Raw genomic sequence first — 12,800 nt, 5'->3', positions numbered from 1 at the left:
GGGAGGGGCAGAATGACTTCTCTTGACCTGCTGGCCATGCTACACATTATTTCACCTGGGATAGCAATTATGCTCCCACTTTTTAAATAAAATGAACCTTATTTCCAACTCAAGAATGACCATAATTAGTGTGCTAAATCCACTTCCCTTCCCGGCAGCATTCTTTTCTGGCAGATAAACATGGAATATTATTTGAGTACAGTGGTAACTATATTTAGCTTTTGTATTGTTAACAAATTGATTTGCTTTTTAACTTAGATTTATTAAAAAGGAATTATTTCTGATTTCAAAGCTGCTTTGCAGACTTGTCTTATTTTTTCCTGAGGTTACTTACAATCGTCTGCATCTGGTAATGCTGACAGAGACATTTTCATTTTTTTTGTTTCAGTCGGCATGTCTTTTTCAAAGTCTTCAAAATAGCTCACATTTGCCTGTTTTATTTTACCAGGAGCCCAAGTAACTCTTCTTCTTCTCTTGGCCTTTAAGAAAGCATTTACAAAAAGGTGATAAAAATCAAACCAGTAGGCAGAGAATAAATGTTGCATTAGGCTAGTTCTGCAACAGTACCAGCAGCTAACTAAGACAGGGTTTTGCAGTTTTCTCAAAATTTACAGCATGGTAGTTTGAAAGGAAAAGTGTCTGCAGTCTTTTCACTGCAAAGCAATACTGAATTATACTTGGAAGTTATAAGTTAGCCTCTTAAAAATATGGGAAAAAAAGTGAAAATTGCTTATCATACTTATTCTTCATTGTCAATATAACCCGATGTATTTAATATTACCTTTCACAAAGTATTTCAGAGTTGTCAAGTAAGATCTAGAACAGGTGCTTACTTTAACATTGTCTTTTGAGGCAAAGGAAGCAGCAGTCACCAGCATCTCAGTTAAATTTCGTATCTTGTCTTCCTGTACTTTCTGGAGAGAATTTTTTTCTTCCAGCAGCTGGGCCAATTGGTCCTTTTCCATTGCATGAATTTGAGTCTTTACAGACACCTTCCATAAAAAGAATATTAATCAAACTGACATTTTAAGAGCACAAACTACTCCTACAGAAGAGACACAATTACTGATATTTAAAAACAACTACACACATATATTCTTTAAAACCTGGAAGAGGAGTCTTTAGTCTTTCATAATGAAACTAACAACTTAGTCTACAATTTACCTGCAGACTAAGTATTTAAAAGGGGTCAAAACTCCCAGAAACAATACAGCCTCAGATTTTTCTGGGCATAAAAAAAAAAAAAAAAAAACATTCTTTCAAATATGACATAGATTAGATGACCTTCCCGTGGTGCCAGAAGCCTGAAACTCTTTCAGAACTACGATTCAATTGTCAAGTAACAGCAAGCTACTCTAATGCATGTGGTCTCTTTAAATCCAAGTACTGAAAATGTATTGTTTTGAAAGTAACAGCTGTTTTTTGACAACTTTATCATAAGCTTACAATGCTGTAGAGTAATTCAAAGTCACATGGAATTTTCCAACAAACTTTTCTGTACTACTTTCCTCACTACTTACTATCTCAGAAGACAGCAAACATACTCCTAGGTGCAAATTAATTACTGTTAAAAATAAGAGGTCAGTTATTTTTCATAAATTTTTTTCTAAGGATATTTATAATTTGCAATATAATATATGTGCATACTTTGATTTTATTCACCACAACAGTATGTTCAGCATTGTTTTTTTCCTGTGCTTTATGTTTTAACATCTATGCTCTAACAAGACTTGCAAGATTGCTCCACAACTACATAGATTTTTAGAGAAAGATGAACATATGGGAGATTACACTGTTTTGTGGGAAGTTACTATTGTTCATTTTCTAAATGTATCTTCTGACTTTACATGACCTAAGTTTTGCCAGTGATCTTAATGCAGTTGCAACTTTTTGCAACTCCAATTAAGGTTAAACATTAGTAAGGGGGAAAAAATATGGATTAAGTTGTGGTCTTTAATGGACATTCAGTAACTTCTTATATTGCAATTAATTTTGATCTGTTAAAGTGTGCTATAATGCGTGACAAATTTCTATTTCTTAATTATATTAACCTAGTGAAAGAAAGCAATTCTCTTAGCTGATCTCAGTGTTAGCTTTCACAGATATATGGACTATCATCAGTTGTTCTAGACTATACATCACCTTTTCAACTTCTATTCTCTCAATAAAAATGACATATCACTTTAAACACTTTACCTACTCCTGCAAATTTAACTGCTTTTGGTTTAAAACAGGTAGTTTCCAAACAGCTATCAGTGCTACGGATAGATTAATTTTAAGAAGTTTATTACACACTTCCTCCAGCTGCTTTTTCAAGTCCACAATTTCTTTTCGGTATCTCTTCAGGAGGGCATTATCATCAAGTACTTCATTGACTTTTGGTGTATTCTTCATTCCTTTGGCTGTATTGGCAAACTGAAAGAATATGCTTTCATGGGCAATAGTTCGAGAACAAATATTCTAAAAAGACTTACTCTGTCCCATATTTCCCAACAGAATTAAAGGGAGAGTTTATTAGATAAAGAGCAGCATATAATAGGGACACAAATATCGAAATTGGTTTATTTTTAATGTATTCTGAGATTTGAAAAGTAAGTTTTCTTTGCTTGATATTAATATCTAAAACATGAAGCATAACATTTAAGGAAATATATCCCACGCTATTTGTTTTTAATAGAAAGCTCAAAAGACCACCAAAAAGGAAGACAATCCTACCTACAGAACAGTGTTCTTTAACAGTCTTAAATCTTGTGTTAGCAAAGACTTGTTCTAACTGTGTTTGGAAAAGGCAAATGAGAAGAGAGGTTATCTCCTGCCTGCAAGAGAAGGAGCTTTGTTCCAACTCCCAGAAAGCTCTAGGTAGACAAGCTAATACAAAATGACGACTGTGAAAAGGTTCTGTATACAAAACAAATATTTCAAATTCTGAGTCCACAGAAGCCCTTTAGAAGATCCAAGTCATTAAAGATCCATCAGATTACATTTTCCACCCTCCCCTATCTACAACAAAGCCTTCAGCCAGAATAGTGCTGGAGAACAGGTGAGAAGTTTTACCTGAAGAGTACTGAGTGTTTCATCAAAAGAAACTGGAGTAATTGTACAAATAATAACAGTTTTAGCATTTCCTCCAAGGGAGTTCTGCAGAATTCGAGTCAGCTTGCTGTCTCTGTAATTTATGAAGCTAATGAAAAAGAGGAAAGAAAAAAAAAAATCATTCGGATTTTTGCATAGAAGAAACTTGCAGTAAATAGATTTTCTAGAGATAACAGGTTATTTGAAACAGTTACCTACAAAATAGTATAAATAAAGGATTTTAATTTCTTAGTTTAGTAGTGACTTATCTTATAACAGGTGTATGAACAGTTGCTTACCCAGAAGGGTCATCACAAAGTTTTTTGATAACTTGACCCAGAATGAACAAGCTCCGATTTATATTGCAGCCTTCTTTCAGTCGGACACCTAGGTACCACACAGTAATGTTTTTAATTATTATAATTATTTTAAATTTAAAACATTAAGATACATTTTCAACCTGTCAAGCTTGTGTGCTACGTTATGCTCAGAAGGATTATCCAAGAGTTGAATCTCAAGTGCCACAATGCACTATGAGTCATCAGCAGGTAGTATCAAATCCTTCGTAATAGCCAAAAAGCATCGAAGTAAGAGAGTAATCACAAATGAACATTTAGAACCTTTATAGAGTAAGTAGGTGGTGCTATAAGAACTTTAATTTTGTTTCCTGTTTAAATTTTGCAATTGCAACATTTACATGCATAACAAACCAGCCTTAGATACAAGTTTTGGGTTAGTCACTCTTCATAAGACATCCCTCTCAGATCACTTTTTTCTGATAAAGACATTTTTGTGCAGCTTCATGCTGTCACTTTTAACAGCCAAGTTTCTCAATAGCTAAAGAACAAGCCATCTACTCCCTCTTCACCTTTATATACAAGTCCCTAAAAAGCTTCTAGTGATTTTGTTATTACAGGTGAATCTTTACTGAGTCATCTCCATTCTATTAGTTCAGTGCATGACTGTTGCCAGGCCTGCTACTCTAGAAAAGGAATATTACTACTTACTTGTTTGCACTTTACAGCATTTACAATATTTTCCTGAGTAGAACCTGCTCTACCAAGGGGAAAAGAGCTTATTTATAGACAATAAGTAACACAATAGCACATAGATCAAAGAATTTCCTATCATAGTCTCTTGTTAGGGTTAATTAACAGAAATGGTCATCAGGAGAGCCCCATTTAACACTCACCTTCAGATCCTGTTTGACTAGCTCTTTCACTGCCTGCCAGATCTACCAAGTTCTGCAAATTTATGAAATATTTCACAGGTTAGTTCTGAGAGAATTTAGTTTAAATCCTCTTAATTCTAAATCTCTGCTAAGAATTTCATAAACCACAGTTACACTTAAAAAACCCCAAGAGGTCTGTCATTATTGGAAGTAACCATAGCTGCTATACACACATCAGCACATACTTTCAAGGTACAAAAGTACACAGAATAAGTTTGTATGAACTCTATTACACCACCCCAAACAGTATTTCAAACTTGCAGTGCAAGAACCCCTACCCTCAGTAACAAAAAGATGATACTTCTGTACTGAGAAACTGTGCTTAGCTACTAATTCAAGCCATAGGAATCTTTCATGGAAAAAAGAGCCTAGATGAGATTATCTAGCACACTGTCCTGAACCAGCTGTATGTCTCTCCTTGCCTGTCACTGTGGGGATACAGAAAAGAAGAAATTAAATGCCAGAGGAAAAGCCTCCCTCTGAATCCAGTTCAAAGTCAATTAGAACTTCACAACAACCCATAATGATTTGCCTGAGCAAGTAGCCCTCACTTTAGCTGGTTTTTGTTTCAGAAGGGTAAAATCCTGTACTAACTCCATCAAGCAGCAACAGACCAAAAAGGCCAAAAACCTCTCCCCTTACCCCAGGTAAAGGTTAGTATAAGGTCAGGTGGAATAGGCCAAAGGATAGGGGTAGTGTAAGAAGAGTAGATATCATAACTTATGGCAAGAAAAAAAGGAGGTAGTAGCTTGCTGAAATAGTGCCTGAGCAGTGTTTACTTTCAGACTGAGCTTTTTCACATGAAGCCAAAACAGAAAGCTCTTTTCACAATGCATGTGATTAATGCTATTGCCAGTTCCAGAGTGCTTTTGCACATTTTAGCAAGCTCAAATGGTTTCATACTGATTCCATTCCTCCAGTTTTTCAGATTATTTTCTGAGAATCAAGAAAAGGCTGTAGAGAAGGCTTCTGAAACCATAACACTCCCCTAGAGATCAGCAGTTGTATTCCCCCCAGTTTATGATACTTCATATACCAATAATCCACCAAAGAGATGCTAAGAGGGGTTACTTGTGAAAAAAAATGAATCTTCTGGTCACTGGAGCTGCAGGGCAAATGTTCTTTTAGCAAAGAGGATAACAGAAGTCTTAAGGTTACCCATTTTACCAATTTAGTTATTTCACTGAGCTTGTGGGTGGTCAGAAACAAATGTAGGGGAAGATGTACTTCACAAAATGCAAGAGCACTCTGACATAGCCCCTTCTGCTCCTGGAAGGGCTACGTAACACTCCCCAGTCCAGCATAAGTAATTCCCATGTCAGCATTTCCTTCAGTGGGAAGTTATCCTCTAGGTAACACCCCAGGGGTCTCCCTCTATACTTAAGAAATGTCTGCTAGAAGTTAACAACAAAGTATATTTGTAAGTCATTATGAAGTATCATTATTCTCTCAAACAAGTGGTAACAGTAAATTCTCTAGCTAAGCTGTACTCCAAGAAACCATTAAATAGACACTTACCAAGTGGGAAACCATGACTGCTCCATCACAGTTTGCATTTGCAGGGTCACTTCGTTCTCTGCTTTCAATGATCTAGAAATGCAGTAAAGTGCAATCAAGTTTTTGTCACTTTGAAAACAATACAACCACTCCTAATAGTGAAGCAGTTTTTACCATTCTGAAGATCGTGTGAGAACGGCTGCTGTGCTCATTCATTTTTGTTTCTCCATAATGACGATTTCCTGCCAAAAACAATATTAAAATACTTCTGCTTCTATTTTGATAAAATGGAGATAAATAGAAAAAAAGCATAATTTTAAAACTTTCTCAAAAACACTGATTTCTGAATATAAACTCAAAAAGATACCCCACAGTTCTAGATATACCTGATCCATCAATGTTTTTTTTAAGTATCAGCTGACAGTGACTAAATAACTTACTTTCTCCTTTTCTTATCCATTCCATAACTTGTTCTGGGGCAACCACTACTTCTTCAATCAGATCTTCTACATATGTATTCCTCTATAGAATAAACACAGTCATAAATTCTCCTGAACTCCAAAACTCACTTCAATACATAAAGTTAACATAACCAGCAATTATTATGCTACTTATTCAACAGCTGAATGTCTTTTTACTCCAAACACAAGGGATGGATAAAGTTTAGACCTTCATCAAAACTGTGGCTTAAAGGCACAAGAATCAAAACCCAGAGATTTAGAAAGTTTCCAAAAAACAGAACTGCTGGGGGAAATATCCTTCTGGACATCTTCTGAGGGAATCCAGGAATATATTTTTCAGTAAATGTTATAAGGATATAATCATACAACTGGTAAATTTCTCTTCTTCCCGTATTCCAAAAACATCCATTGTTTAGGGCATCAAAATTAAAAACAAAACAAAACAACCAAAACAACATTATTTGCTACAAAACTTTACATAAAGAAACTGAAACAGCATTAAAGTAGATTTCTTTTTCTATGGTGATCGTTTTACTGAATAGTCCCAGTCTCATGGTTATTCCATGATTATAAGTAGAAAAGTGTATCTACTTTGAAAAAGGTAAACTAGCTACAGAAAGCCCAAAGTCACTGTTGTTATTCTACTATATCAAGTGTCCTTCTGCTAATGCTGAGGATACAATTACACAATTTGACCCAGAAAAGCTTTCAGCTAGATGCCTCTGAGGGCATTTTGTTTTGAAATTCTTTTACTACAAGCAGATACAACACTTACATTACATAAGGTCCACTTACATTAATGTCCTCACGAATTCCCAGAGGCTTCTTTTTCCTACTATCACAAAGCAAATCTGTAATGGTTTCATTATAGATTTCCATGTAAGAAACTCTTAGCAAGAATTCTCTATCTGGGATCTAACGTTGAAAGAGAAAAAAAAAATTATTAACAGACTAACTGATGAATATCTTTTAATGCAAGTATTCTTAACTCAGAGATGTATGTTTGGATATTGTTCTACAGATTTCTTTCCCCTCATCCCCTATGTAGCATTAGCATCTACCAATACAGAATAATTTTTCTTCTATACCACCTCTTTCCAGCTGCATTAAAGATATACCACTTCTAATAGGTTGTAAAATTAAGATAACTGCCCCACAGAAGCATGAGAACGGTTTTCCCACTTAAATACCCTTTCCATAACCAATTTCCTCCTGCTTAGGCTCTTTCCTCTCTGTGTACCCTGTCTTCTCTCTCTGCTTGTTTGTATTTACTTTGCTGCTGCTTCTTCCCCTACCTCCCTGGTAGAGAATATTGGAGTGAGGAAAGGCTGCACAATGGACTCAGGGAAAGTTTTCTTGGCTTCAGTTACTTTCATAAACCTCCCAAGGTACCCTGCACATCCTTAGAGGAGCAGAGAGCATTTCACTTAACTGATAATGATTACCTGATACCCTCAAGGCAGAAGCAAGCGCTCTACAAATCATGTTTTAGAAATCACTGTTTTAACTTACACCTTCTCCTTACTTTTATTAACCTTGAGCAATTAGCAATTCTTCTGTAAGTCTGAAATAAGTAAATATAGTGTCATATTCTTCCCACCAAAAAAACAGTCTTTATTGCTGTTAATTTCTTAGACTTTTAAAATAGCAGAATAAACACAAAGCTTCATGCTACCTTATCTACCACATGAAAAAGTGAGTATCTGTTTATACTTGTAATCAATGTTGAACATATTTGCAAGTTTAAGAACCCTCGTCAGTGTTGTTCTGATTTAATTTCAACTAAAGTCCCATTAGCTTTTTGTTTTAAACCACTCATCTTTTCCAGGCTAGCAAAGCAACTGCAACATATAGTCTAATATAAATTCACTTCCCTCATAAGCTCCTTGATACTAAAATAAACTTTTATGTAATGATCACAAATATTACCAGTCCTTTCAGTCACTTCAATTTAATGGAATTGCTCACCTCACAAATAATTTTGAAAACATGTTGAATTGCCTTAGGGATAATGCCCCCAGAATCTTCATTTCCCATCATTGTGTAAGTCTTCCCTGAAGCAGTCTGTCCGTAAGCAAAAATTGTGCCTAGAAAGATAGTAGAGTTTTACCAACTATTTCTAAAACACTTTACAAACAACATTTAAACAGTTTTAAAACTTACCATTATAACCTCGCACAGCTGACTGTATAATTGGAACAGCTACACCATCATATAACTGCTGAGTGTTGTCACTGGAGTGAAAGACACGATCTTAAAAACAAATTAAAATAAAGCATGTGAATCCCTTGTATTGCAAGTCAAAACCAACCTATCATCTTACTCAGTATCACTGACTTCAAATCCAATAAATAGGCATCACTGTTTGTAGAGTAATTCAAACATAAAATATCACTGTGGCACTACTAATCAGGCTTTTAGAATTTTATTTTAAAATAAATATTAAACACAAAACCAAGAAACATGCAATGCACAGATGACAGATAAGTAATAAAACTGTAAGAATGGAGGACACAGTTAAACAGTCATCCTATTTAGTATAGTTATGGCTAATTTATCCCTGAGGATTGTAAATCAGACAAGACAGGCTAATTGTCCTCGTGCAGCCCATGGAGGACCATCAGGGTGCAGAGATCAACCTGCAGCCCATGGAGGAGCCTACTCTGGAGCAGGTGGATATCTGAAGGAGGCTGTGACCCTGTGGGAGGCCCAAGATGGAGCAGGGTCCTGCTGGGGACCTGCAGCCCTTGGAGAGGGAAGCCCATGCTGGAGCAGGTTTTTCCCCAGTAGGACTTGTGGCCCCTGTGGGGGACCCACACTGATACAGCTCATTCATGAAGGACTGCACCCCATGGAGGAGTGACCCACAGGACAGCAGTTTCATGAAGAACTGTTGCCCGAGGGATGGACTCATGCTGGAGAGGTCCATCAAGGACTGTGTCTCGTGGGAGAGATCCCATGGGAGCAGGGGAAGGACTCCTCTCCCTGAGCAGCAGCAGAAACAACTGACCGTAACCCCCATTCCTTGTCTCCCTGCACTGCTGGTGGGGAGGAGGGAGAGCACGGAATGAAGCAGGGGTGGGGTGAAGGTCTCTTTAGATTATTTTACCTCTCACTCTTTTGCTCTGATCCTGCTAGTAATAAATTCAATTAATATCTCTACTTTGAGTCTGTTTTGCCCTTGAAAGTAATCAGTAAGTGACTTCTCCCAGCTCTTATCTCAACTCAAGAATCCTTAGCTGGTTTTTTTCTCTCCTCTGTCCAGTTGCAGAGGGAGAGTGAGAGAGTGACTTTAGTGGGTACTTGGCAACCAGCCACGGTCAACTCACTACCCCCCACCCCCTTCTCCCTAAATGCTCTAGACTAGCCCTGGTCTAGTCTGTAACTGGATTTCATATGAAAAGAACAGAGTTCATGTGTTCCAAAGCCATTAGAACATAAATCAGAACAGAGAAAGCAACGTCCACCAGGAAGCTGACTTCAAAAGCACATTCCCAGTGTTGCCTAAACCAGAAATCCTCTGTGCCTCAACGACATTGCTTCAGAATTATGAAATTGGAAAAGCTGAGGGACACTGCAGGAAGCTCAGGGCACTCACGTCGACACGTTCAAGCAGTACAGGAGCGGAGGTCCGCATAAGCATCAAAGCAAAGCAATTGCTTTCACATTCTTACCGTAACTAAATATTTTGGTACCATTCACGTCGGAAACAGTATTATTTTCGCTCTTCCAATGCAGGGACACTTTATCTCCTGAAGCATTTTCTCTAAGAGAAGAAGATACTCTGTTACCTTCATCGGGCCAGGGCTCTGCTCCCGTAACACAGACCCCTGACCGCGACACCCTCTACCCCGGAGGGATCTGGATCCCTCCTTCCGCCACGGGGATAGACACCGTCTTCCTGCCCCTGCCCCGGCCCCCTCACGGTGCGAGGAGTATGGCAGCATTCTGGGGTAAACGCCACTGCAGCCTTCCCCTCCCGCCTGTCCGGAGCCTCACCTGGCGATGAGCGGCCGCACACGCACGCAGACCGTGACCGCGCCCTCGTCCGCCATGCCCGACCGGGAACCGGGACAGGGACAGGGACAGGGACCCGACACGGCTCTGGACAGGCACCGCCCGCCCCAACCGCCGCCGCAGTTTGAACTGCCCCAGAGACCGCTCCCTATTGGCCCACGTGGGACGGAGGCCGCATGCGGAGCGCACCACTCGCCAGCAGCTGGGGGGGGAGAAGGAGCGAGGGAGACAGTCAAGGAAAGCGCAGTGAGGGACAGGCTGATCAGCCCCTGAGCTCTACCGTGAAACCCCCCCTCCCGTCTGCCGGCAGCGCTGTGGTGGTGCCGCCCAGGGATGCGAGCGGCGCCGCGGCCGTGGTGCGGGGATGGAGGGGTGGCTGCCCCGGGGAAAAGGCTCCAGGAGCATCGAGTTTGACCGTAAACCCAGCACCGCCGTATTCACCGCTAAGCCGTGTCCTGAAATGCCACAGCTACAGGGCATTTAAATACCTTCAGGGATGGTGGCTCCACCACTGCCCTGGGCAGCCGGTTCCAATCCATGGCAGCCTTTTCCATAGAGAAATTTTTCCTAATATCCAACTCTAAACCTCTCCTGGCGCAACTTGAGGCTGTTTGCTCTTCTGATATCGCTTGTAACTGAGGAGGAGGCTGATCCCGACCTGGCTACAACCTCCTTTCGGGTACTTGTAGAGAGCGATAAGGTCACCCCTCAGCCTCCTCCTCTCCAGGATAAACACCCCCAGCTCCCTCAGCCGCTCCTCATCAGACTTGTGCTCCAGACCCTTCACCAGCTCTGTTGCCTTTCTCTGGATACACTCCAGCACCTCAATGTCTTTCTTGCAGTGAGGGGCCCAAAACTGAACAGAGGATTCGAAGTGCGGCCTCAGCAGTGCTGCTGATCAGTGTCATCCCCATGCACTTGGCCAGTACCTCGATAAGCTGCCTCCTGAATCTAAACAGTATGCTTTCACACACAAAAGCACACATTTCACACATTGTTATGTGATTATAATTTTTTTTATTTAAAATACCGAAGTGAGGGTTAGAAAAATAGTGTGAACATTTGGTGAATTATAGTTCTTAGTTTAAATCAATATCATTTTAGCAAGCAGACTGCACAGTCATCTAAGAAAAAGGCTAAGTCGTTCATTGCACAGTCTTCATAAAGGTGTCAGAGACTGAGATAGTTGATGATTTATGCATTCTCAGGCTTTTGACACACCTACTGTCCTGAAAACGACAACTGACCTTGGGTTTTTGACACACCTGCTGGGCGATTAGTTACCTCTGATAGCCCATGAAGAGTCAACCTTGCAGGCTCTTGCCTATTGACACCTCTGCTGGGCGATTAGTTACGCTGTCCTGAAAACAACAACTGACCTTGGGTTTTTGACACACCTGCTGGGCGATTAGTTACCTCTGATAGCCCATGAAGAGTCAACCTTGCAGGCTCTTGCCTATTGACACCTCTGCTGGGCGAACAACAACTGAAAAGACAATGTGCCTCTGGAGGACTAAGTCCAAAAAAGGGAGGCAACCCCTCATGCCAGGGAGGCGCCAGAGCATATAAACTTACTGGTGACTTTGGGAATTTGGGGAGTTCTTCTCCCCCACCGCCTGCGAATCAAGACCATCAAGCGTCGCTGGACCCCGTGGGCGGTGACTATGGACATCTGTCTACTCTCAGCTTTTCTTTCCCTTACTCTCCCTGGCTCTTATCCTGCCTTTCTCTCCCCTATGCATTTTTCTCCTCCCCAGAAAGCTTATGACAGCACCCAAAGGTGTTAGTTTACCTATTGATTATGACAGCACACAAAAATGTTAACCTATCTGTTGATACAAAACTGTTAAAATAAATCTTATTAACTTACCTGTTGATACAAAACTGTTGAAATAAATCTTATATATTTTCATACACCGATTATTTAGTGTCGCTTCGCTTTAATCCACCCCAAAGGAATTTTTGATAAAACCTGAGTTACCCCCCCCCCCCTCTCTTTTCCTGGGGCGGGTCGTAACATTTTTTGGCGTCACGGACAGGATACTTTGGATGTGGTGGAGTAATCGGTGTAGTCTAAAACTGGTACCGAGGGCGAGTCAAATGGTGACTGTCCCCTCGCAGTAAAATTATAGTAAGAATTTTTCTCCTCTCGGTGTGACCCGGGCACATCAGACCTGTTGAAAGGTTTCCTGGTGTGGCCTGGACCTGTTGAAAGGTTCTCTGGTACCTGGACCTGTTGAAAGGTTTTCCAGGAGAGAGTCAAACCAGCCCTCAGAGGGTTAAGGGGGAGAAAGACATTAACCTAAGCTGGGTTAATGACTGAGGCGAAGGGGATGATGACACCCCGGGTTGAGTTATATGGGGATTATTCCCTCCTGATAGCTATCCTTGGTTTAGAACTGGTTTTTTTGGGTGCTGTCTTAGGCGTATTCCTTAGAGCAGTGCAAAGGCAAAAATTAGCTATTCAAAAATCTGTAAGTGAAGTGATAAAATCTTTCCAAGAGTCAATGAGAACCTTGCAG

At 40.0% G+C, this 12,800-nt stretch overlaps 1 protein-coding gene and 1 long non-coding RNA gene across 14 annotated transcripts in view; one reads left to right on the top strand and one right to left on the bottom strand.

Annotated features, from left to right (window-relative positions):
* CENPE (centromere protein E) overlaps positions 1–10,386 on the bottom strand; it is a 41,850-nt gene extending 31,464 nt beyond the window's left edge. For 12 of the 13 annotated variants that reach the window (XM_051789605.1, XM_051789615.1, XM_051789614.1 and 9 more), the window contains exons 1-14: positions 10,261–10,386; positions 9,936–10,027; positions 8,425–8,514; positions 8,230–8,348; positions 7,057–7,176; positions 6,241–6,322; positions 5,975–6,042; positions 5,822–5,893; positions 4,265–4,316; positions 3,372–3,459; positions 3,055–3,181; positions 2,296–2,415; positions 834–992; positions 335–479 (exon numbers count right to left, since the gene is read on the bottom strand). In XM_051789605.1, coding sequence (XP_051645565.1) covers positions 335–479; positions 834–992; positions 2,296–2,415; positions 3,055–3,181; positions 3,372–3,459; positions 4,265–4,316; positions 5,822–5,893; positions 5,975–6,042; positions 6,241–6,322; positions 7,057–7,176; positions 8,230–8,348; positions 8,425–8,514; positions 9,936–10,027; positions 10,261–10,316 — 1,390 coding nt within the window. In that variant the 5' untranslated portion in view covers positions 10,317–10,386. Of the gene's footprint in view, positions 1–334; positions 480–833; positions 993–2,295; positions 2,416–2,715; positions 2,741–3,054; positions 3,182–3,371; positions 3,460–4,264; positions 4,317–5,821; positions 5,894–5,974; positions 6,043–6,240; positions 6,323–7,056; positions 7,177–8,229; positions 8,349–8,424; positions 8,515–9,935; positions 10,028–10,260 lie in introns of those variants that run through there. The other variant, XM_051789617.1, reaches the window with a different exon arrangement.
* The window catches only part of LOC127472070 (uncharacterized), an 84,797-nt gene that overhangs the window by 68,185 nt on the left and 3,812 nt on the right, over positions 1–12,800 (top strand). The window contains exon 2 of the long non-coding RNA XR_007904849.1: positions 11,318–11,445. This is a non-coding gene — a long non-coding RNA (uncharacterized LOC127472070). The remainder of the gene's footprint in view (positions 1–11,317; positions 11,446–12,800) is intronic.

Source organism: Manacus candei, unplaced genomic scaffold (genome assembly GCF_025592945.1).
Source record: "Manacus candei isolate 608988 ecotype Guabito, Panama unplaced genomic scaffold, ASM2559294v1 h1tg000028l, whole genome shotgun sequence".
In the NCBI taxonomy this organism is placed as follows: domain Eukaryota; kingdom Metazoa; phylum Chordata; class Aves; order Passeriformes; family Pipridae; genus Manacus; species Manacus candei.
This window is presented reverse-complemented; position numbering and strand designations above follow the sequence as displayed.